The 25,761-nt window shown below is 39.9% G+C and overlaps 2 protein-coding genes across 2 annotated transcripts in view; both read left to right on the plus strand.

Annotated features, from left to right (window-relative positions):
* The first annotated feature begins 7,651 nt into the window (after positions 1–7,651).
* On the plus strand, positions 7,652–17,449 carry LOC117456939 (probable G-protein coupled receptor 149). Its single transcript, XM_034096807.1, has 5 exons — positions 7,652–8,971; positions 9,775–9,955; positions 10,072–10,562; positions 16,288–16,431; positions 16,807–17,449. Exons 1-5 carry the CDS (start codon positions 8,003–8,005, stop codon positions 17,317–17,319), a joined length of 2,298 nt encoding a protein of 765 aa, XP_033952698.1. The 5' UTR covers positions 7,652–8,002; the 3' UTR covers positions 17,320–17,449.
* Positions 17,450–23,645: 6,196 nt separating this feature from the next.
* dhx36 (DEAH (Asp-Glu-Ala-His) box polypeptide 36) overlaps positions 23,646–25,761 on the plus strand; it is a 33,622-nt gene continuing 31,506 nt past the window's right edge. The window contains exon 1 of the mRNA XM_034097003.1: positions 23,646–24,196. Within this exon, the coding sequence (XP_033952894.1) occupies positions 23,933–24,196 (264 nt within the window). The 5' untranslated portion in view covers positions 23,646–23,932. The remainder of the gene's footprint in view (positions 24,197–25,761) is intronic.

The raw sequence follows: 25,761 nt of genomic DNA on the forward strand, positions 1-25,761 counted from the left end.
AGGATAGCTCCAACGTTGCTGGCAGTCAACCTTCCTTTCCTGAACAAATGCCAGTTTGGGTTGGTTCGCTGACCAGTGTAGCCACCTGAATTGCCCTCTGTTGCTCCTCAGACAATGCCATGCTTGCCACAATTGCCTCAGGTCCCTGATGCCCAACAGATTTGAGAATTTCAGGAACAGTAAGTGTTTCCAAGCTGGAGTGTTCCTCTTCTGGCTCGGGGGAGAGAAGCCAAGACATTCCTGAGAACCTGCCCCCAAGTCTGTCCCTCAGCCAGTCACGATCTACGGAGGTGGGCTCTCTTGTCAGCGGGTTGAATGAGTTATTGGTTGGAGGAAATAGCTCCTCCACTGAATGCGTACGTTTAGCTGCCTTTGGCTTCTTCCACTGACAGGGGGTGTCAGTGCAGCTGAAAGTGTGGATGGCAAAGATGGCTAATGCAGCCGCATGACTGCATTTCCATTCTCCACGTGGGCATTCACATTTTGTGGAGAGAATTCCCTCTTCTCCTGTAGATACCTGTAGTGGTGGGATTGTTTTATTATTTAAAATGTATTTACATTTGTAATGCCATCCCAATTATAGCCTACTGTATGTTTATTTCATGGATATTTCTGTGTTTTCTGGTGTGTAAAATTTGTAATCTTGGGGCCTCTTCTCTTTAACGTCTACATGCTACCACTGGCTCAGATAATGAAGAACAACAAAATCAGTTACCATAGCTATGCAGATGACACACACATGTACCTAACCATTTCACCAGGAGACTATGCTCTATTTCAAACACTGAGTAAGTGCATTGAACAAATCAATGACTGGATGTGTCAGAACTTTCTCCAATTAAACAAAGATAAAACTGAGGTAATGGTTTTTGAAGCCAAGGTGGAACGTATAAAAGTTAGCGCTGAGCTTCAGTCTGCAATGTTCAAACCAACAGATAAAGCCAGAAATCTAGGTGTAGTTATGGACTGACAGTCACATTAAAACAGTTACTAAATCAGCCTATCACCTAAAGAACATATCTAGGATTAAAAGACTAATGTCGCAGCAGGATTTGGAAAAACTTGTCCCGTTATCTTCAGTAAACTGGACTACTGCAATGGTGTCTTCACAGGTCTCACTAAAACATCTATTAGGAAGCTGCAGTCCTCACTAACACTAAGAAAGTGGATCACATCACTCCTGTTCTGAAGTCTTTACACTGGCTTCCTGTGTGTCAAAGAATAGATTTCAAAATACTGCTGCTGGTTTATAAAGCACTGAATGGTTTAGGCCCAAAATACATTTCTGACCTCCTGCTAAATTATGAACCATCCAGATCTCTCAGGTCTTCAGGGACTGGTCAGCTTTCTGTCCCCAGAGTCAGAACTAAACATGGTAAAGCAGCATTCAGTTATTATGCTCCAAACATCTGGAACAAACTCCCAGAAACCTGCAGGTCCGCTGCAACTCTGACTACTTTTAAATCCAGCAAGAAGACTTTTCTTTTTGCCGCTGCTTTTAATTGAACTATTCACATCTTAAACTGCACTGTAACTTTTATCCATGTATTTTTTCTTTTAATGTTTATTTTATTAGCTTTGCTTTTTAATGACTGATTTTAAATGCCATTTCTTAATGTCTTTCATTTTTTGTAAAGCACTTTGAATTGCCATGTGTTGAAAAGTGCTATATAAATAAACTTGCCTTGCCTAATAAAGATTTCATATGACACATAAAATGGATTTGTTGATGGGAATTAATGTGAATAAATTAACTCTAGGTTAACGGTACTCTCGCTATAACTACTCACCGACACTCTATAAACCTTGTCCCTCATGCTAGCCCTGACAACACCGGTAAGCACACCTTCATCTAGGCTGCCCGTGTCCTGACTTGTAGTGGTTCTCTCCTCTATCTCCATTCTTCTTGTCATCTTTGTAAAACGATATCAGACTGGTAATTGACACAGCCATGACTTCTAGTTAAATTCAGTGTGGCTAAAATGAAAAGCTTTGTTAAAATATGCAAGCACGCGGAAGTCAAAGTCAGCTTTATTGTAAACAAATTCTACATGTGTTATACATCCAGAAATATCGTTTCCCACAGTGTGACATGTAGCCTATACATGAAACAAAAAGGGCCTAGATAAACGGGGTATACAGTTTAAAATGTTAATTGTTAATATATTTAAAGTGTTCAAAGTGCAGTTTCAGTGCAAGTCAGTTGAAACGATCTTAAGTTGGCGTGACGTTGAAGTCGTGCGACCCTGCTGCTGTACTGGCGTGTAGTTCGTTTATAGCATAACGTTAGCATTTCGCTTTTGGCGACTAGATTTATGATTCAAAAATTATAAAAGTAGGAGAGACATGTGGAGATTATCCGGCTGAACAAAACATGATCCTTCTCTTAAATGTGTGTCAACCACAGACCTTATTTCGAGCTATTTTCCAAAATCCTATGGAGAAATTGCATTGCGTTTTTGACGAAGGAACCGGAAGAAGTTTACATCCGGGTTTTAGGACGCGTCACTGTGGTTCTCTATAAGAACTGGATACAGCGTGGGAGGTGGGGCCTCATTCATTCCTATGAGAGTTGCTCATTAGCGCATGATGATAAAATGGCCCAACTTTTGAGAGAGTGAAACGTCACAGATTACCCGGCATGCCTGAGAAGTACCCGTATGTGCGCTCATAGCGCATGCGCAACTTTAACCAAAATGCTCGTTCACATCAAGCACGTCAATTTACGTACACGTAATAGCACCGCACGTTCATGACAGCATGGTAATGATTTGTTATTATGATGGATTTGATATTAACGAGGCGGCAGTTAGCAGCTAGCGGCTAGCTAGTCATTATGCTAATGTGCACATCAATCGTTATGTACTTATATTACGCTGTAACAGGATCTAGTGATATCCAAGCTATATGTTTTATTTATTTCAAAGTGGGCCCATTTTAATAATATTTTTGTTTCCTTCAAATGTGCAGAGGACTCCCCAAGTGCTGTGTTTAATTTATTTTAAAGTAGGCCTGTGTATTATTTTTAATTCTCCTTAAGAGTTCTTTGTTTCTTATTAGAGGTCAACAGTTTTATATCATGTAATAAATAGCCTAATAAATGCAAAAAAACTGTAGTTTTTGTCTGATATAAAAAAAAAAAACTATGAAATATGTTTTGCGGCTCCAGACAAAAAAATGTTTTGGAAAAAGGAGCAAAATGGCTCTTTTGGTCAAAAAGGTGGCAGACCCCTGTACTAGGGCATCACCTTCCAAGAATGCATGGTTGTTGGTTGTTCCTAGAGTCTCTAAAAGTACAATTGGAGCCAGAGTCTTTTCTTATCAAGCTCCACATTTGTGGAATCAGCTTCCAGTTTGTGTTCGGGCGGCAGACACCCTATCCGTTTTTAAGAGTGCGCTTAAGACCTTCCTTTTTGATAAAGCTTATAGTTAGAGCTAATTAGATTCAGCCCCTAGTTTTGCTGATATAGGCTTAGTTTGTCGGGGGACATCTTACTTCTTCCTTCTCTCTGTCTATACCTGTGTACTCTCATGTTCCGATTAACACAGCTTCCCCAAATTTCTTTCTTTCCGGTGTCTATATAAGCCGGGATACGGAGTCGTGGATGATCCTGCGGTCCTGTGTCCTGCATCGCAAGCCCTGGATCTTGAGTCGTGGCTGTGGTCCTGGATCATAGGTCCTGGATGGATATCCTCGTGGATTCATCTTCCTATTATACACACATGCATTTCCAAACATTTGGACTACCTATGTTGCAAATGTATTATCTTTTCAATCTATTGTACGTATGTCCGTCCTGGGAGAGGGATCTCCCATTTTCCCCTTTAAACTGTGGGTTTTCTCTGGAAGTTTTTCCTTGTACGATGTGAGGGTCTAAGGACAGAGGGTGCCGTATTGTCATACTGAAATTCTGTACAAACTGTGAAGTCCACTGAGACAAATGTAACATTTGTGATATTGGGCTATATAAATAAACATTGATTGGTTGATTGAACAGCACACACAAACAAAAAAATATAAATTCTTGAACACTGCATTGTTTTCTTAACTTTTCTGCTCCCAATAAGCAATAAACAAGTCAACAATAATGTAAAATATGCTCAAAGGTTGTCACAGGAAAACTGAGCAGGGTGGCCCCAAATGCGGATAGCAGAACGTACAAGAGTACCTTTATTTAAAGTCCAACCCAGGCAGAGCTTGGGCAATACATGCTTTTATATATATATATATATATATATATACAGTACTGTATACATTGGATGCCCTGCTGGCTGATTAGGTTAAGATGCAGATGCAGACAAAACAGCAACTTAAAGCCACCAGGGGGCAGATCATATCTACACAAACTGTCTGTATATTATAGGTCTCAGATATGTACAAAACATGTCTGTGGAGTGTTCGGCTATAGGAATACCCAACAGATCATGCATTGTAGCATGCCATTAAGCCGATGTTTCAGCCCTGTTCCAAAAGTGCTGATTCTGTGTCTGTAGCTACTCGTCATGCCCCCCTGTGATTAAAAAAAATACAATGGTGCTCTAGGAGGAGATTTGGACGGGTTACCTTGATTGGTTAGTGGCTAATGGTTGCACAATCCCAAAAAAAAGTTGGGACATCACAAAGTGGCCAAATTTGATCAGCTCATTTTCAGACAGGTTTTTATATAAATGGTTCAGGACAAATGGAGAGAATATTTTTACCCTGACACTTTCCAAATCTCTTAACACAGAGGGGACACATATTTATTTATAAAAGACATGAAAAAGTGGATTTTGCATAATAGGTGAACTTTAAGATGTTGGCCGGTACATTAGCAAACAGTTCATACATTTCACATCCAGCAGACCCAGAGAAATAATCTTCAAATTTAGCATCAGAGATACCTTTCTCATATCACAGTCATTTATTTAGCTACATGCTTATTTTTTCCCAACTACATAGTTGGTTGTAAAAGTCAATTCATTTAGAAGTAGCCCTTATATCACCCCACTGTCTGTACGACGCTGCACCCCAAAGAGCAACTCGGGAGAGAGGGATGTGTCGATTTATTTTGAATGCATGGCACTAACTATTCTTCCTACTGTCCTCATTCAGTTTGACTTCTCTCTTTTTATGCAAATAATATAATCTTCCATTTTGTTTCAGTCTCTGTTAATTCATATTTGATGTAAAGTGGGACATGATGCACTTTTGTTTGTTTGTGTTGGGGCAGTACATTCATGTTTGATGTTTGAAGGGAGGGAGGGGAAGATAATCATCCAGCAGCAATTACAGTTACAATCCGTGCTGTTGAATGTTGGATGCACCACCAGAGGCCAGCAGGCTACAGTTATGACTGTGACCGTGATTTGTGCCAACATATATATGAGCACATGTATAACACGGTACATAATTCATGCACATAAAAGGTACTCATTCAACATATCCCAGTCATCTATCATTGATAAGCTGCTTCCATTTCATGTTGCAGAAGAACTGAGGTGGTGGGAAAATTAGGTTTTACATAGCCTTCTCATGGTTTCAATATCATTTCCAAGTTAATATTACGGATGAATGATTTATTAGATGTGGGGAGATGCTAGTTCTCAAATCCAAATCGCACTTCATTAGTTTTAATATAATTTAGTTTGACTTTATGAGGATCCTGTTAAATGTTTAATGAAGTGGGTGCAGCAATAAAAGTAGATGCTGTAATGAAAATGTTAGGTTTAAAAAAAAAAAAATCATTTCATGATATTTCTTACCATAATTCTCTACAAAGCATTCCACATTCAGAAAGCAATTATCAATGTGTTTTCCAAACCGGTTGGAGCAGGAGAGACTCTGTTTATCATCAGAGCATCAAATACAGCAGACAGAAACATCTGGATGTGGGTCAATCTTAATTTATAATTGTATTTTGTTATCTTATTATTATTATTTGTTTCTGCTGTTAATGACTGAGGACTATTATCATGATTTTTTAATCAACCATACAGCCAAGACTATCCATATGGAAAATGGGCTATAACAAATCAAATGCATACTTTAGGTAATAATTGTATCTATGAATTTGTATAACAGTTCTGCTGCACCGATTATAACATTTTTAAATCTGTGTGCATCTTATAGTCTAATGAGCCCATCAATCTTCCATAATGCAAGTAGGATGTATTGTTTTGTTTTGACATTGCACATTTATAATTCCACTTAACACATAAGTCAGGACTGTAAGAAAAACTTCACATTTTCATATTCTCGGTTGATATTTTTTTCCTGCTATTGGTTTGTTCCTTTCTACCTCTTCATTTAGTTATATTTTCAGCATTTCCTGCATGAATAGAGGGTAGGATGTGTTTTGACACTACATTAGCTTCTATATTTTCCAGCATCGTGTGTGTGTGTGTGTGTGTGTGTGTGTGTGTGTGTGTGTGTGTGTGTGTGTGTGTGTGTGTGTGTGTGTGTGTGTGTGTGTGTGTGTGTGTGTGTGTGTGTGTGTGTGTGTGTGTGTGTGTGTGTGTGTGTGTGTGTGTGTGTGTGTGTGTGTGTGTGTGTGTGTGTGTGTGTTTATCCACCCTTGTGGATTGTGTTTTGTTCACTTGTTTTCCTTTCTCATAATCGTTAGATGGGCTGTAAGTCACTGTTCCATGTTCACATTTCCATAAAGGGCACAAGTAAAAAAATCTATCACTAGTGATAAACAGAGCACAACACAAGGAGTATTATCTCAGTCAATGTACCCCCTTGAGGATAAATAAACTCCCTGAACCATGTAAACAAACTGAGGAGTCCTTCAACGTGAAAATCCTTGAACACTACAGGAAGGATGAGACAAGGCCATAAAACCAGGGTATAGCTTGTGCACATGCATAAGGACATGGACACACATACCCAAAAGCTTCACCTGCAAGTATTCTGCCAACGTCTATCCAAGGAATCACCAACTGTTTAATTTGATTTTGAAATAATGTTTCGTAGCAATGTGAATGTTCCAAGGGTGTCCCTTAAATCTGTGTGTTATACAACTTAAACGTTTAATTAATTAACACACCTATGGCGACAACGAGTTGTATATTTATTCCTATGTCCATTTGTATGAGTCAGGCAAGAATATGTTGCTTATAAATTGATCTTTGGCCTTTTGCTGTCTGACAGTTGTATAACAAACAGGAATAAATACAAACAGTCACACATGTGTTTATACTAGCCGTACTCTGTTTTCCGTCTGGCTCAGAAAGCATCCAACCTACATGGTCAACTCAATCGGAATCACATTTTTCTTATTATTTTAGCCCTGGCATTCAATTCCCTGACTCCGTTAAGCCGAAGATAATATTTGGAAAATGGAACAATGAAAGCCAACCGCTGTGGCTAACAGACCAGCCTGTCTGTGTAGATGGTCAGGTCCAAATGAAATTAGCCACAAAGTGATGGTCCCCTAAACACAAATCTGCTGTGGAAGGGGAAATCCTGTAAAGGTTATTTTGTTTATCTCATTTGAATTAGATTGTCCCTCGCTCAAAGGGAGAGATAGAGAGGGGGAGGGGGCAGTGGGAGAAGGAGGGTTGGGAGGGTGTAGTATTTGGCATGACCTAAGGAGAGGGTCGTGGTAAATGAAAACAGACTGATGCATGCGTCGGACCAATCCCACAGAGGTATAGTAGGCAGCGTTTGGCCCAACCCCAAATGAGAACCGTGAGAGGAAGCGATGATGACTACAGCGCGTAGATCGGCAGCTGGAAGCGAGAGGTGCCCTGGTTGCTCGGTTTGAACGGTGAACACAAATGCCTGCCAGCACCCGTAGGCTACACATCCAAGGCACCGGAGAGCTTTAACTCGTACAGTTGGATCGGAGAGGGATATGGTCCAATATTTCTCTCTCTATCTTCTCCACTCTGATTTTTGGTTTTGAGATGCAGCTCATGTTGTGACATCCTGTTAGCGCGGTAAACTTTACGGCATATGAGTCAAATGTAACTTGTTAAAAGTGCCAAAAGAAAGAGACAAGTTAATTCACTAAAAATGTCAACGACGTACCTTAGCTCTCAAGCGCCCAACCAGAGCTACCTATCGACGGCTACCTACGAGAAGACAGACCCCTCGGAGATGGAGAGGCAAATTCGCCTTCTGCTTTTCGGCTTGTGCGTAATCATCGCTGCTGCTACCCTTGCCGGAGGTGTGTATTCGCTGCTCTCACTCCTCCGGTTGAGGAGAAAAAGCTCCTTGTGTCTTATCGTGGCTTCTATGTCAGTGGACGATCTCCTCAGTGTGGTCCCTCTGTCCTTGTTCATGCTCCTGCAGTGGGAGAGAGATGGAGGTGGATGGTCGGGAAGCCTGTGTACTTTATCTGGACTTCTGTACGTGTTCCAGGGTGTTTCAAGCAATATGAAGGCATGCCTCATAGTAGCTTACACTTTTTATGTCACCAAGAGATTTGGAGTACTCCAATCTGTCCGCCGGCCACTAAGAATGATGTGGGCCATTGCCGGTGTGTGGGCAGTGAGCCTCGCCGTCAGTGTGTTACCTTTGTGCGGATGGGGAAGCTTTACGCCTGCCCCTCTCGGGTGTTTCCCAGAGAGCGACAGTTTTTACACCCTGATGTTGTTCTCTTTATATTCCATGTGTTTCTGCGGCATGTTATTTTTCTTTACCCCCCTCACCTATCAGCTGCTGTGCTCTAGGGAGCCCCAGAGGACTTTACTGTACCCCAGCTATTCGGAGATGGCGAGGGGACTGAGTGGCTCTGCCCCCCTCTGTGACCTTCCTTCTTTTTCCCGGGACAGCCTAAACAAAAGTTTCGGGGCCTACAACGAGCTGAGCCCGAGTTCATGCGGGACGAAGATCGTGGAGAAAGAAGACAGTGGTTTGTCCCCAGTGTCTGTCAGCGGGCAGAGGACAGCTGCTATCGGGGATACACCAGTGGTGTTTGCACAAAAACGCTTCTCCATGATCCTTGCGGTTGTCCGAGTTATTTTATGGATGCCAATGATGGTAAGTAGCGTGATAAATTCTAATTATTCTAAATTAGTGTGTAAAAAAACTTCCCTGTGATGGAAAAGAAAGACATTTTAAGCTATCCCTTTTTGATGGAGACCCATTGCAAAACCCTGGATGTATCTTGAAGCAGCACTAAACTAAACTACAGTTTTGAAAGCATTCGGAAATCCTAGTTTGTGGTCTCATAAGAAATGTTAAACCGTGACATTTAAAGAACACAAGACGATGTCGTATTAAATTAACTTCCATTACAGGCCTTGAGTACAATTATTTGCCATGTTTTAGTCAACACCGAAAGGGCAGCATTCATTGGGTTGCATTTTGAAATACCTTATAAGAGTATTTGTTCTTGCTCAATCAAAACGTTAATTTGATGTAACAAAATATGCAATGCAGCCAGCAGACAATGATGGGCAAACCAAATTGGCCAAACTTGCAACACTGAAAAATGAGCTAAGCCAAAGATTTGATGATATGATGTGGTGGACATTTTAATTTGTACATTAGTTTGTTTGGTTTTCCAAGAAACACACACGCCTTTCCAAAGATGATTTGTCTAGTGGTATCTTTTTGTATTGCTTGTGTTTGTAATACAGATATATAATATATTTTTCTGTTTATTTTCAATTTAGAACAGTCATAGACAGTTCAATATGTGCCTCTCCAGAAAATGAAAAACAAAAAAAGCACAATGTGGGCCTCATTTCCATCCACGTGCCTCCCTCCCAATATTTCCTCATGCATATTGAATGACGGACTGCTCAGTGAATTTATCTTCTATTTCCCTTCATTTACAGACGTTGGTGCTTGTGCGCCACGCAGTAAATGCACGCAGCTCATCCCTGGAGACGCTGAGCTTCTTTCTTACTCTGCTTGCCCCTGCGGTCACTCCATTATTCGTGCTGTCTGAGCGCTGGATCCACATGCCATGCGGCTGCTTCATTAACTGCAAACAGGATCCAACGCAGGAACCCTCAGGTAAACAAAATCAAGTGTATTTCTACATAATAAACCCTTAGTTCCCCATTTTGCTACCCTTTAAAGGAGAGGGAAGTAAAGTTATAACACAATTATCCTTAATTACTTTTTCACAGTGATGAAAAGAAGATTTGAGTTCAACCTTTCCATCCAACAAGGCTATGGAGTCTACAAGTTGTCACATGCCACTATGCCTCATAACAGTCCACCTCTTGGGAAGCCTGACCTTCACAGCTTCTTTAACTGTGACTTCCCCAATAGCCGCCTTGAGACAATAGAAAGCGGCGGGCTCCTCAGCCTAGAGCCTGATTTTGATTTCAGCACCACATTCCCTGTGGACAGTTCCTCTCAAGCAGACCTTCCATTGGAAGCAGTAGCCAGTGGAGGAGCGGCGCTGACTGATTGTCTTTCACTTCCTCGTGAACACCACGGAGATGAAGGCGACCGCTGCGTCCCTTCACATCACAAGGAGCAGGATCACAATCTCACCGATACGTCATTTGTGTTCGAGGGCCCAGAGAGGAGGCTGTCGCATGAGGAGTGTCGGAAAATCGAGCTGACAGACTGGGAGTGGTGCAGGAGTAAATCAGAGAGAACACCAAGACAGGTACTCCTCTGTCGAGAGTCTTCAGTTTATTAACCTGATGTTGAACCATTCAATTAAGTAATTTGTATCTGTCATTCTGTGGTTTATGGATGCCAATAATTGCTTTTACAACCTCACTCTCGAGTGTTTCCCTAAACTAGTTAAACAACAGCTGCATTAGCAGTCAACATAAGCATGCTCTCTAGAGAATATCGTTTAGGAGTGATTAGCATCTAAGTACCATAAAATGGTTGGATTCAATCTCACTTTCTGTGTTTACATTTAGTCTATAATGCAGTCTTGCTGCATTTCTAAGTACAGAGAAACAGACACAAGGCTATAGGATGCATTTTTTACATGACGAGGCTTTAGAGTGCATTTTTATCTGTCTGACTTATTGTTTATTGGTCTGTTGCTCAGTGAGGTTGTTTTTTTTCCGCATCTGTGAATATGCCTCTTTATAATCAAGCTGACAGACTGGGAGGTGGCCATGTGATTTAGATAACATTGTAAAAATCCTCTCTCCCTTAGCCTTTCTTCTCTCTCAGCAGATCTTGTTTGTGCTAAGCATCAATGGATTCCGACTAATAGACCAATTGATCAACATACTATCAACAGCATACCACTTCAGTAACAAATGCCAGCCTGTCATTCAAAACAATATACATTCATTGCTATCCCACTCTAAAATCAGAACAACTCTCAAGGCTTAGTTCAGTTCATTAACTTACTGTTGTGGGTTTTCTCTCTTTTTGTAGGCAGTGTTTACTGTTTCAAAATCAGTTTTAATGAGATGTATCCACACTCTAAAAGCAAATGCCTTAGCTCAAAGCTTAGCTTAGGGGAGAAGGCTTTAGGGGAGAAGGCTTTTCTTCTACAATTAGGTGTTTTTAATTACCACTTACTTAATAATTGGTAGCATAAACACAAGTTTTGAAGTTGATTACTCAAAAGATTAAGTTGTTCCAACTTGTTTTACCACATGATTTAAAAGGAATTGTAAGTTGTATGTACTTAATTACCATCATTGTGAACACACGTTTTTAAGTTGACAATCATTTATAAATTAAGTTGCTCCAAATATATTGTATTCAATAGTTTTTTTTTTTTAGCTTTTTCATGTGTTTGCCTTTAAAGAAAGAAATTAATTGATTCCACAACAAGAATATTAGGCAATTCACTTTTTATTTTGAACTGCTGTTGTTTATTTCAACACATGATGTTTCAATCAGGAGAGAATTCATTTTGTTTGAACATTTATTGACACATGCCATATGATAAGGTGCATGAACACCTGAAATCACAGCTGACTGCAGGAGAGAGGAGAACCATTTTATAGTTTGGCTGCAGCACGGTGATTGGCTGCTGGAGAATGAGGTGAAATGTAATAGGTTAAAGAGAACGCCTGTGATGAGCTGATTATATGCAGCTGCGGAGTGAATGTACATACACCCAGTCTTCCTGAAAGAACTTGCGCTGAGCTTCATTTCAATCTTGAAAAAAAAGATAAATAACACAAATTTAAATTGCCCCACAAATAATAAATAAACACATTAGCCATATTACCATGGGACATGGGGACACAGTAAATAAATGCTGCCATCACAATGAAGTTAGAGGCCTTTGCATATTTAAAACCAGTGCCAAATATGTAAAATCTGTAAAGTTTTTGTAAAACTACAGAAACAAACTCTCAATGGCCACCAATCTGCAGATCACACACATCAATTTCACAAAAGATGTAACAAAGATGGTTGCACTGCCGACAGTCATTATTTCAAACAGTATGAACACATTTAACGCAGAATGCTTGCTCATTCATTTGTTTCCCTTGACCACGATGGTTGCCATCGTATGGTCAGATCCTGGGGTGGACCGGTCACTGATGAAGGCAATATTCATGTTCTTTTGAAGCACATTAAATAATAGGTTAGCGCACAAGAGATAATGAATTAGGTAATTGCATACTTTTTAAACTGCCACTCTTAGCGAATTCAGAGCCATTATTACCAGCTGCTAAAGCAACGCTGGTATTGTTTTCACCTATTGAGTCTGCATGTGTGTGTCGTCATGGCAATGTGGTCCTGAAGACACACAGAGGTGCTTTTGAGTACTTTGCCTAGTGTTTAAATGCATGTGGACAGATTTAGTCAATCCCAACCGTGCAAGTTTTAGTGTACCTTCTCATCTTTTTTGCAGGTTCCATACAATACTTGAACTGGTTAAGTGAAGAGCAGAAGCCACTTTTCAAATGTTACACAATCCTTTTCCCACGCTATTGCTGTCAACACCTATCCATGCTGAACGTTGCTAAGATATTATTGATTGGGGTGTGGCCAAAAGTGCAATATGCTTCAAAATGTAGCTGACAGAGAGCAGTGCTTTTGTCCTGTGCCCATGGATTTGATTTTATTTCAAGATTTTTTATTACGTCGCTAAACTCCTTGAAAAGGTCCTCTTCCTTTTCTCCGAGGTACACGACAAGGCAGCGGATGGCTATAGTTCTCTGCGTACTTCAATTGTATTGTGCTATTTTGAAAAAGGAAAAAAAGAGAAATTACCTAAATGAATATATTCTGAATGGGTGACTGCCAACCACTTGCATTTCAATGACAACTCTAAATAACAATCCTACCTCAAGAAGCATGTCCTTGATCTGCTTCACCGAGATTTATTTTTAATAAAAAGCGATATCACAATAGTAACCAAAGTATTTTTACTCTCACAGTAGCCTCTACTACTTTGTATCCTCTCACAGAACTATTCACAGTTCAAAGGCTGCTAATTTTGGTCAAACAGCAATTATCCTATACAGTGCAACTACAAGGCTATACTGTATTTGAATGACAAAAGATGACACTCACCTTAAAATTTCCTTTGTATATTTCTATTTGTCTTAACTCTGGGAACTTGTCCAGGCATGTTAAGTGGGAGTGGACTTGAAATCCTTAACTCAAGGTGTAGAACAATTAAGTTATCAAGCCAATTGCATTGCTTACAACTTGAATTTTGTTTTAAGTAAATTAACGCAGAAATCAGAGTTCAAATTACACACAATATTAAGTTGACATTATTACGTCAACACAACTTATAAATTAATGTTTGCAACTTAAAATGTTTATCTAAATCAATTAACTCACATTTTTATCTTGCAACCATGCATTTAATTACGTTTTTAGAGTGCACTCAAGGTTAGCTCCCCTTATGTGTGTTTGTGAATAGTTTTGTGAAAAGCTGTAATGTGGCATGAAATCAAATGAAAAAGAAAAACTAAAACAGGAATGCAACACATGCTGTGTATCCATATATCTATAGAGCAGAGTTGCATGTTAAGTAACATTGCGCTCATACAGGTATTATTTACTTAGTCACTCAAAAGATGCACAATGAAATAGAAGTCAAACACCGCTAAATGTAAACCATCCACAGCTCAAGACAGTTTGCTACTGGCACAAAACATCTCTCTCCACTAATCAATTTTGTATCAATTTCTGTGATTCCAGATGTTTATTTCTGTCCTTGAGTTGCTGGACTTAATACAATTGTTCAATATAGCCTTTATTTACCCTTTAAGACCTGCAGTTTTGCCAGTTCCCCCGGCTGACTTTATTTTCTCTAAGAGGCTTTAGCAGGTTTAGGAGGCTATTAATGCTACAACGTTATGATAGATTTTGCTGAGGGAAACATTGGCATGGATTTATTCACAGGGGTCCCTTGACTTTTCACCAAAGCTGAGAATATATGCAAGCCACGAGCACATGCTCCGACTTATTTTGTGTGTGTGTGTGTGTGTGTGTGTGTGTGTGTGTGTGTGTGTGTGTGTGTGTGTGTGGCCTACTTCTCATCTACATTTTTCTTCTCCAGCAAAACTATGTATATTGTGCTCCCTTAGGCCGCGTTCATTGATTGGGGTCCTTATATACAAGTACAGTATACAGACAAACAGCAAATACAATAAATAACTAAAAGCTGCCCAAATCTAGCAACCACCCCCTTCCCAAACACAGTCACGAAAGACAAAGTTTGTGATTTGAAAGCGCTTCCTGCCCAGGTTTTGTTCCTCGTTAGCAGGATAGATGTCATTACCCAGCGTCTGTTCTCCTTACTGCCAGCCCCTTTGGCCTTCAGTGTCCTCAGGGAGAGGTGGAATTAAGGCTCAAAGACATATTTACCCTCTCAGTGGCTTTATGCTCTCTACTTGAAAACAAAGGGCTTAGGGCGCACTCCAAAGCCCACTCCCAAACAAAAACAAGATATAATGTGCAATCATGCAGGGAACTGAAACCTGTTTACTTTGTGAACACATCCTGATCTGTAAATAAGTGTTGTTCTCTCCAATAGGTTACAAGGTGGATAATGAGAACAACTATTGAATCGGAATGGATTGGAAAGATAGCACAACACTAATCAATAACATGATCTGCAGCCATCATTAACAAATATTGAACATCACTTATGTTGGGTATGCAGTTCTGTGACAATTTACTCAGAAAAAGCAGTGATTTGAACTGAATGCTAAACTGTAGCCTGCTAAGATGTTCACAATCACAATGCTATCACGCATATGTTTTGCAGGTATGTTTACTATATTTATCATATCTGTTGTGTTGGGTTTGCCTATTAGTTGGTGGAATTCTTTCTGAGAGGAACATGAATGTCTGGGCCAAATTTGTAGTCATCATTATACTGGAATGAGCTAATAGGTCATAAAAAGGTCATTCATCAAGACCTTTATGAATGTAAATTGCATGACAATCAATTCAAAAGTTATAATCCTGCCAGGAAGAAGTGCCAGCTGCAAAATATGCATAATGTAAATATTTGCCTAGATTTCATGCAGGTTATACATATATTAAAATTACACTTAGAAATAACATTTGAAAATGAGAGAATAGCAACATTGCATGTAATAAAAACATGTACACACACACACACATTTTTACTTGACAATGTGTTTTCATTTTAGCATGGTAGTCTCTCTCTCCCTCCATGTCTCTCTCCTTGCACATTGACAGGAAAACAGACAGAGTCAGGGAGGACAAGAGATTGACATCCTCTTTGTTCCTGCTGTGCGTCATAATCACAATCAGATCATTACATTGAACTCATCTAAATAATTTAGAGGGCTTAATGAGACCTGCCAGTCACCCCACTGTGGCAGCATACTTCTTCTTCCCCCTGCCAGAAAAATGAATTTGTTCAAATGATCATGTGACAGAGGCTCACATAAATGTACTGTGGAGTGAAATAATCTCCATGAAATAAATATGACTGGAACATCTGAAATGTGATTTGAAATGAGTGAGAAACCGAGAGGAAATTTGATTAATGTTTAATACACTGAAATTATGTTATTCAAATTCAATTATTAAGAATAACATTTCTGACAATGGCTAAATGGCTCATGAATTGTATACAGCTTTCTGCTGTGCGCCTAACAAATCTTTATTCTACCAAGCAGTAATGACAAGGCTAACCATATTTAACTTTTTGATTGAAATGGTTGGTCAACACATAGATCTCCCTGCCATTGACATCAAGGACACGATCTAAGCCCAATTAGTTTGAACAAAGGAAACATTTGTCTTTGTTTTTCTTCTCAATTACATGATAAGCAGCCATATGGAATTTTGTAAAATGCATAATATTATTCTCGACTAATGGGACCAAGTTAATACATCAATAAAGATGTTGCGCTGGATATTCACTAAACTTTTTCTTGCGTTTTCGTTTTGTTTTTATGCAGCGGTCATCAGGTGGTCTGTCAATACCCCTGTGCGCCTTTCAGGGCACCGTATCTCTGCAAGCCCCCACTGGGAAGACCCTCTCTCTTTCCACCTATGAAGTCTGCAGTGACGGACTCAAAATCTCCCCCAACAATGCCAAGAAGGTAATAACCATCAAAATGGACCGTACTTATTAATATGAATGAAAATGAAATATGCGTATTGCTTTATTGCTGTATGTCAGATAAAAGGATTGATATCATTCTTATGTCAGTGCAAGTACAGAAGTTGTGTATATCTGACTCGGCAAAATAAATCATTTGATTTATTTTGCCGAGTCAGACATACAGCCGTCTCAAGTGTAATTCCCAAAATGTCAAATTATTCCTTTAACAATTGTCTTCTAGTTTACCTACTAGTTCACATAGGTTTTGTTAATGTCCCATTGACAACTTGGGCAGATATGTAAGATAAAGAATGAATTGCATTGTGACCCCATACTTTTTATAAATAACTTGGATTATAAATCTGCTTCAAAGGTGGAGGTGTATCGCTCCAAATCAGTTGGCCACGAGCCCAGTGCAGACGAGTCATCATCAGGAGGCAAGGCTGGAGACGTGAATGTCAGCAGTGTAGGGATGGGCGTGGGGATTGGACTGGGGATGGGCATCGGATCTGGTGTGGGGGACACCAACGTGAAGATCCACCTTGAGGTGCTAGAGATCTGTGACAACGAGGAGGCCATGGACAGTGTCTCCATCATCTCCAACATCAGCCAGTCCTCCACCCACACCCGCTCGCCGTCACTGCGCTACTCACGAAGGGAAAACCGCTTTGTCTCCTGCGACCTTGGGGAGACGGCTTCCTACTCTCTGCTCATCCCCAGCAGTGGCAACCTGGAGGCAGAAACCATCAATATCAACATACCTGACACTGTAGAGGCTCATCGGCAGAACAGCCGGCGGCAAACACAGGAGAGCTCTGGGTATCATGAGGAGATACAGCTGCTCAACGAGGCCTACAGGAAGCAAGATGGGGAGAGGGAAGAGTGACGGAGATATCCAGGATAACAAGAAGTGTCTCTTAGGAACAGCTTGCACCCCTCTGATAGCAAATGAAAGACACATTTTCTAATCATTCCACATTTATGTATTTTATGTATAAACCTGAGAGGTGACAACATTAGAGACTTTATCCTTTTTCTCATACAAAGGCTGCACAGTGTCAGGAGTTTCCCTTTCATACACTCAACAGGATATTGTCCATATCAGAAACATTGTCACTAAATGGAGTCCATTAGCTTGGGTAGAGCCTGCAGGAGGCCAGATAAATAACAGACCGATTACACCTCGTTCACATGGATGGTTTGTAATTTGTCGTAATTTGACAGAAACTTCCTGCATCAGTCCTTGCACACAGAACTCCCTGAATCTCATTGTATTTCCAGTTTCTCAAATTTCAAGCCAGCCACCATAGAAACGCCATCAACACACCGACTCGCTGTCCGTGAATGGTACAACGAGCAGCTCTATTAACACATGGACTCAAAGCAGACAACACACAGGGTTTGCTCCTGGGAGCTGGCAGGTTAAAGTCTGTAATGTGTGATTCAAGCAATCTGGCTTTTGTGTTCTCACATATAGCTCCTCTGGGTATGGTATAGATCATTTCAGGGTTGCAGTGCATGTGTGAAAGGGACTTTAGCTTAAAAGTTTTATTACAGTCCGTTTGCTTACTCTTGTACTTCCGCTTTAGATGAAATCACAAGAGCTAATGCCTCACCTGTCTGTGTGTAGAGTAAATTAAAAACAGATAATTCTTCAAAGGAAGATACAAAAAAAAGAAAAAGGTAGGATATATCAACAGTATTTCAGCAGAGCATTTCTTGTGTCACCATTTAGCAGCCTGCATCTTACCTAAAATGGATACAGGGAGAGAGACATTCACTAAGACAATGCGGTGCCAGGGTCTAGTCACAAGTCTGATATGAAGCCACTCTTGCAGACTATGTCATTGGTGATTCAGCCATGAGGGGAAGGGTCATCTGACCCATGTGTCTGACTCATCTCAGTGTGTGTTGTTGTGCATTGTTGTGTGTAAGAAGTAGCCTGGCCCATAACAATGAGGCTATTAGAATTATGGTTTCAAAATGCACATGTTTCTTTCTTGTATTTTTTTTTATTCTGCATAATTGTATTGTATCTGTGGTGTGTTTTCTTTTGAGTCCAGGTGATATGTCTGTGCATTTAGAAATATGTTGCTAATGAGAGGGACACTATACATCTTAAAAATATCAAAAAGGATAGTATACAGGCCAACGATTAGAGTGAAAGTGCAAGCGATTATTGTAGAAGTAGTCAAGAGTGCTGTTTTCTGCCTCATGCACATTTAGTGAAATCGAAATGTGTCACAGTGTGTATTTGTTTACAGTATAGGCACTAGGCAGCAAATGAATGTACAATTTAGAGCCAATTTGGGGGATCATTTCCTTAACTGCTCGGTTCACTGCCCATCCAATCAGTGAGAAAACATGGTCCATCACTTTCTACATGCATACATTCTGGACTCAAATGTTATAGATATTATTATATATTTCAGTACTGTTTTTGGTAACCTGGAATTGTACGGAGCCCTACAGAACATGGAGAAGAAGAAAAAAATGTATTTGAAAAAAAGAAAAGAAAATGTTTTGCGAGATATCGCTAAACTTTTCATTTAGCTCAATACGGTCAGTTCGGCAACACAGAAACCACAACAATGGAGCGGTTCATCGACTTTGAGCTTGGCCTTAAATATAAAGATATAACATCAGTGCTTGGCAATAGGCACGGGTTTCACATAAGTGAAGGACACCTCAAGAGAACACTCAGAGCGAGGGGACATGCACGTCGCAAAGCATACTCTGAGCTGAGTTATTGCCAGATTCGAATTTCGCGGATCAATAACTCATGAACATAACGTTCTCCATGTCCCCTAGGGGGCTCCGTACTATTCCGAGTGCTACCCGGCAAAATGTAAACAGAGAATAATGTACAGGCGTATGAATCATAATGAATGTAACGTTTTATTCAATGTCAACCATTTGAGATGTTAATGGTGCCAAAGGTTTTCAATAGAGCAGCTTCATCTCCACAGCCTAACCAAGAGGAAATAATTTGATCATCTGCTTATTCTCAATTTCAAACAGGACAACAGTTCAGCTTCTGGTCAAGCATTCTCTTAAATCCTTGTGATCAATAAACTGCTATTTCCTTTGTTTGAAATTGGTAGTTGCACATTAGCTGTACAATTGCATGTCTTGTCGACCGTCTCACTGATATAGTAACACACACACCACTCAATGGTATTCTTTAGTAGCCCTACTTACTAAAAGAAAATATAGTGCAATAATTTACTTTAAGAGACTGACCTAGATACGTAGGCTACTGTGGCTGCCATCATTGGTTGTTGTGCCCCTGGATGACAGTAATATAATCCACATAGATATTTTTGTAATTCTCTTTTGTGAGTGAGAATTTGCTGACATAAAATGAGCAGTAAAGACAAATACATATATTTTAGGAGGGTTTTACAAATTATACTTTGTACAGATATTTGGTGATGTGCCTTTGTGAAATGAGAATAAATGGAGAAAAACCGGAAAGCAAATAGTAGCAAATCAGGTAAAAAAATAAAAAGGGCATATTGCAGAAAAAGCAAATAATATAAAAAAAACTTTAGTTATTAAAGGACCTGGACAGAAGCCATTCCAAATGTTTTACCATGTCTCTCTGATACAAGGACTTACACCTCCCACTCACAACTTCTGATTTTGCTGAAGCAAGAAGGTGGAGGTAAGCCTGGGTTGAGAAGTAACACGAGACCTACTCCAACACATACAGGCCTATGCCAGGAGAAAAGAAAAAACAACCATTGTTAAATAATGCTTTTCATCTTGGTTAAATAATTTATTATGGTCAGAGATCCTGTGTTTGCAACAGCCTTGAGGGTATATGAAAACAAGGTGTGCAGGAGAATCATGCATCTGCAGCATCGTGAGAGTATGGGGAGGGGGCTAGCATGCGAAAGTCCTTTATACACTCACATCTTCGTGTTTCCACAAGCTCTCTACTACTCAAAAGGCTTCCTCCTGACATATCTCTGCTAGATTCTCAGCTGGTTATTATACTCTGCTCTATAGTGTTTTCCACTATTTTCCTGAATGGCTTACTCTCTGAATCCATTGAGATTTAAGTTAGGATAATTCCAGTTTGCATTTCCTGCTGAAATAGAGGATGAAGATTGAAACAAACATTAAAAAGGCTTATCTCACACAATGTGACAATAGTTAATTTAATCTGGAAATTGTATTTTCACTGTAACTGAGCTGCTGTGTAGCTGCATTTCTAAAATGGTTGATAACACTATATGCATGCTGACATGAACACATTTTCACATCCTAAATGATGACAGAAAAGGGGAGTGTGTGAAGAAGAGATATATTTAAAAGTGGTGATTCATGATATTTCATGACAGATGTATGAGGGGATAAATCCACCGCAAATGACACTCACACCTTTCATTCCTGTTTATTTTCTCTTGTCCCTGCAATCTTAGCACTAATTGGGTGAATATTGCTTTTATTTGTAAAAGACAACATCTAGAAGGAGAGAGGAGAACAAACGCATCTCTCCAACTCATTTAATATTCCAGCTAAGTTAAACTAGAGGTTTCTCCCAATTAGATATATGCTCCAACTGTGGGCATTCATTAACAAACAGGGTGAGTGAAGGCAGGGTGACGAATAAGGGTGAATGTAAAATAGAAAATAAGAAACATAACCCGTTATTGATTTAATTGAATCTGTTGCCTTCCAATTGTAAATCACTGACTCTAGTGTTGCCATGTTTGTTTTCAGACTTAGACATAATGAGTTAGTCTCAAGTACCTTAAGGTTGTCCTTAAGTACAGTGCCTAAGTAAATGAGATACAGTCTACCGCTGTTCATTGACCTATTGTGAGCCGCCTCGGATAAAAGCATCACATGGAAATGTAAATTTAGCAAGAAGTGGCCATTATTACATTAGATACATTACTACATTGCTGACTCTAATAAACTACACGCCCGCCAGAACACTGCGATCATCAGATCATCATCAGTCTATTAACTGTGATTTTAGTATGTCTGCACTTTGTGCTCATGTCATCATTCATGTCTTTTAAAAATTATACTAAAACTGAATCAATCCATAAACAAGGTGGCCTGTTGAGATTACTATATATATATATATATATATATATATAAAAATAAAACATCAGTGTAAAAGCAGCAAGAGCAAAGCATAAAGTGGGATACAATGCATATACACATGCATTATTTTATCCCACTTTGCTTTGCTCAGTTTTACACTGATTCTATGTCTTATTTTTTACTGATGTAAAGCACTTTGAACTGCAATCCCCTCTATGAAAGGTGCTATACAAATAAAGTTATTATTATTCAGATGGAATTTCATTCTCCCATTAGCCTCCTCAATCTGCCTAGAAGTATTTTAATGTTGTAGCTGTTACTATAACCAATACTAATGCTAGGGCTGCAACTGACAGTTATGTAGGCACATTTTTATTGTTTCTTATCGCTATGTGATTAAAAGAATAAACACAAATAGCAGGATAGGCAATGCAAAACTTTATTTCGTACCTTCATACACACACAACGCAACATTAGAATGAGCTTTTATCAACGCCTACATGATAACCTGTCAACATGACAGTAAAATCCACATGACATTAATACAGAGCGGGCAGAACCCAAATCTGCATTCAAAGAATACACTTTACCAAAGCTTGAGGAAAATATCACAACACAACCCCTTTATGAGCCAAACCACCATGAGAGAAAAAGATGGTGCTATATCTTATCCCACTGAAAATGCACTGTACCGATAAAATATTATAGTTCATCCCTGTGATGCTTGGACAGACTAAATGCTTTGAATCTGCTGATAGATGATATTCAACACAAAAGAGCAGAGCCAGGACCCTGTAGGTGAGCAGTCATGGTAGATCTTTTTCAATTCACTGTAACCCTTAAGGCCCAGATAACAGTCTTCTTCCCTGATGTGTCCGTTAGGCTGGGAGCAGCATGAGCTGATTAAGGCAGTTAGCAGTTGGGTTTTTAGAGCATCATTATTCATTAATTTTCACATCCTTGCTTATTCAGAGTCTCCAAATTAGTGATTGAATAAACAATGGTTTATTTTCTTAGATTATATTATGTATAAACAGTATACTCAAACAGGCAATACAATGCAGTGGAATAATTATAAATGCACCAGAAAACATGCCTGATAGAAGGTCTAGGGTTAAATCAATCAATGTTTATTTATATAGCCCAATATCACAAATGTTAAATTTGTCTCAGTGGTCTTCACAGTGTGTACAGAATCTTATATTAAATAAGATTGGGAAATTAAAAGAAACAACTGAAACAAGGTTAAACAAAAAGGTTGTTGGTTAAACGTTAAATAAACAGGGGCACAATGTAAAGCAAGACCGGAAGCTAAACTAAAAGGAACAACAACCATATTATAAGATAAGCAGGAGCTAAAACCAAGCTCAACTAACCAAAAAGCAAATGGCACGAAGCAAAACAAATGTAACATCATAAACAACACAAAACATAGTTAGCAAAAAACAGCAGCAGGTGAACTATGAAGGTTCAAAATGGCTCACCATGTGGAATATAAACATTTAAGGTTCTGCCCTATTGACCACAGGAAGAGGTTTTTGAACATGTACTGAGCTTCAGGACAATCGGCAAGGAAGCAGTAAGTGATCATAAAATACTAGCAGAAATGAGACCAATGTATCCATATAATCGGTTATGAAGCCTACCTTTACCAGCGACCATGACAGCAGAGCCAAAGGTAAAAGCCAAAGGCCACCAGATGCCTTTTATACTCTGCTCTAATGAGGGTAGAGGTTTGGGAGGAGTCAGGCCTTGAGCTGATTTCAGGAGCACTACTCGCTACATCATTATTTATTTTAAAACTTAAGATCAAACCAAAAAAGGTTTCCCAAAGAGATTAAATAAACCTAATGATCCATATATTTTTCTGATGGTAATCGATACTGCTTTCAGTATTAAGGAATAGTATCAACTCTTGTAAGATTCTTTCATTTATTTTCCATTTCAGCAGATTGTAGCGTATTATTGTCAATTATTCCAAATAGAAATTGATAAGCCTCATGTATTATCCATCAGTGAGTAAATACCATAGGTAAATACATTTAGAACAGCGAGTGTGGAAGGGGGTGGCCAACAACCAATCACAGAGCAGAACGACAATAGCAGGCAGCTGAATATTCTGACGCCGATTCTGTGCGACATGCCGGATAGAAACGAGAATGAAAAACATGCGAAGTGATGCTTGTTGACAGCATCATTTGAGTGTTGCTTTATTTACCTTCTACACGTACTGTAGCTATCCTGAAATTAACTGTCAATAGCAACGACACGTTAAGTGTTGCCTCGTATGTTTACCTTTAGGCTCTGGCCCATAAGTCCATCTATTTTAGCAGCACTAGCATTAGCAGCTAACCTTAAAATACATAGTAACGTTACTTACACGACATTTTGACAGCGTTTTAGTATTTAAATCTACCACCGCTGGTTTCTGCAGTATGAGTCATGCATATGGTGGCGGAGGTGGGAGAAGAGGTGGAAGAGGAGGTCGAGGAGGAGGTCGAGGGTACAGAGATGGAAGCAGAGAGAGATGGGACAGGGGAGGCGGACGGGGCTCAGGGGGACAAAGCTCGGACTTCGACCAGGACCCAGGAGGAGGGGGACAACGGGACCGGCCTCCCCCACACCTGAAGGGACGGGATATCGGTATGTGGTACGCAAGATACGGAGCCGTGAGGAGGAAGCAGGCTGACCGGAGATCGGTATGTGTTTGGATGACTGATCGTTCACATTGTGTTGTCAGTTTATTAGAAACAGAGGTCTGGGCAGTCCGCACATAAAGAGGTGGGAGGACAGGAGTATAACTTAAGTACAAATAGAAGTACCAGAGTGTAGGAATACCCTGTTGTTACAAGTCCTGCATTCAAAGGGTTACTTAAAGGTGGGGTAGGTAAGTTTGAGAAACCGGCTCGAGATCGCTAGAATTTGAAAATACACAACCGGAGAAAATCTGCCACTTCCTTATAGAGCCCCTCCTCCAACACACACGAACGCGCACATGACCAATGAGGGCACGAGATAAGTTTGTGCCCCGATGGAAGGCTGACAGGCAGGTAGGCCATCCAATCCGTTTAGCCGGGCCGTTCAAACGTATTGGTTGTACTTTTTACAGTATTACGGCTTCTACAGATGACATTTTTTAATGGATTTTTTGTCAAAGCACTTAAGATATTCATTGCTATCGGGATGTTAAGAGCATTCCATGGAATATAACAAAAAGTGTATCTCGAGCCGGTTTCTGAAACTTACCTACCCCACCTTTAAGTAAAAGTACAAAAGTATTAGCTTCAAAATAGACTTAAAGTACCAACAGTAAAAGTCCTCATTATGCAAAATGGTAAATGTATTTAGGAACCTATCCATGTGGTTTTAAGTGAGGGTGGACCTCAAATCCTCTAGGGGGGTCAAGGGGGGTAAGATTGTTTTTTAAATGTATGAGTTAAAAGCATCAATCTGGTGCATTTTGAGGGGCAAATAAAGAGTCTAGATCTTTGGGAACACCTATATGAAACAGACCTGTATACATTTCAATAATCATAAAATCATGGCCATAACCAATAACATACCATTTCCAATATGAAAAAAACACTGAAACTTGTTTATTTATTTATTTTTGGTTCATTTATAGTTGTGAGAGTGTGTCTGGGCTCCTGAATCAGCCTCTCCTGTCTCACTCCTCTCCCCCTGCTCCTCTTTGAGGCAGCAGCAAAGACTAGTTTCAGCTCTCAACAAGTTGTAAAAGTGTATCTTACCTTTTTTCACCTAGTTAACTTTTTATTTTTTATTCATGCATATTTTACTAATCACTCCCACCTCAAATGGAAATATGTGTTTACATAAATGGTGACCAAACCGTTTGAGACCCATTGAGAACTTAGACTAAGTTAACTATCTAAACACTCAGAGAGTCCTTTACCTCACCTGAGCTGAGGTTATCCCGAGCTTGAATGACACACAGAGACCAATCAAGGGCTTTGGTTTATGATCTGTATGACAGTGGCCATGTCGGCAGGCCACATCATGTAGACAGCCAGTCACCATGTGTGAGGCAGGCCACTTAACAGGCCAGGCCATCGGGAAACCCCCCGGTCCTCCCGATGGCCAGTCCGGGACTGGGTACAGGAGGTGTAGAGCGAGGGATCATTGTCCACAAGTAAATCAAATGATTGAAAAAAAAACTGAATGGGTTGCGAAATATACTTGGGCGGCCGTTAATATACCTGGGCGGCCCGCCCAAGTATAGTCTATGTGTGGGAACCCCTCGTGT

This window comes from Pseudochaenichthys georgianus, chromosome 13 (genome assembly GCF_902827115.2).
Source record: "Pseudochaenichthys georgianus chromosome 13, fPseGeo1.2, whole genome shotgun sequence".
NCBI classification, from domain to species: Eukaryota; Metazoa; Chordata; class Actinopteri; order Perciformes; family Channichthyidae; genus Pseudochaenichthys; species Pseudochaenichthys georgianus.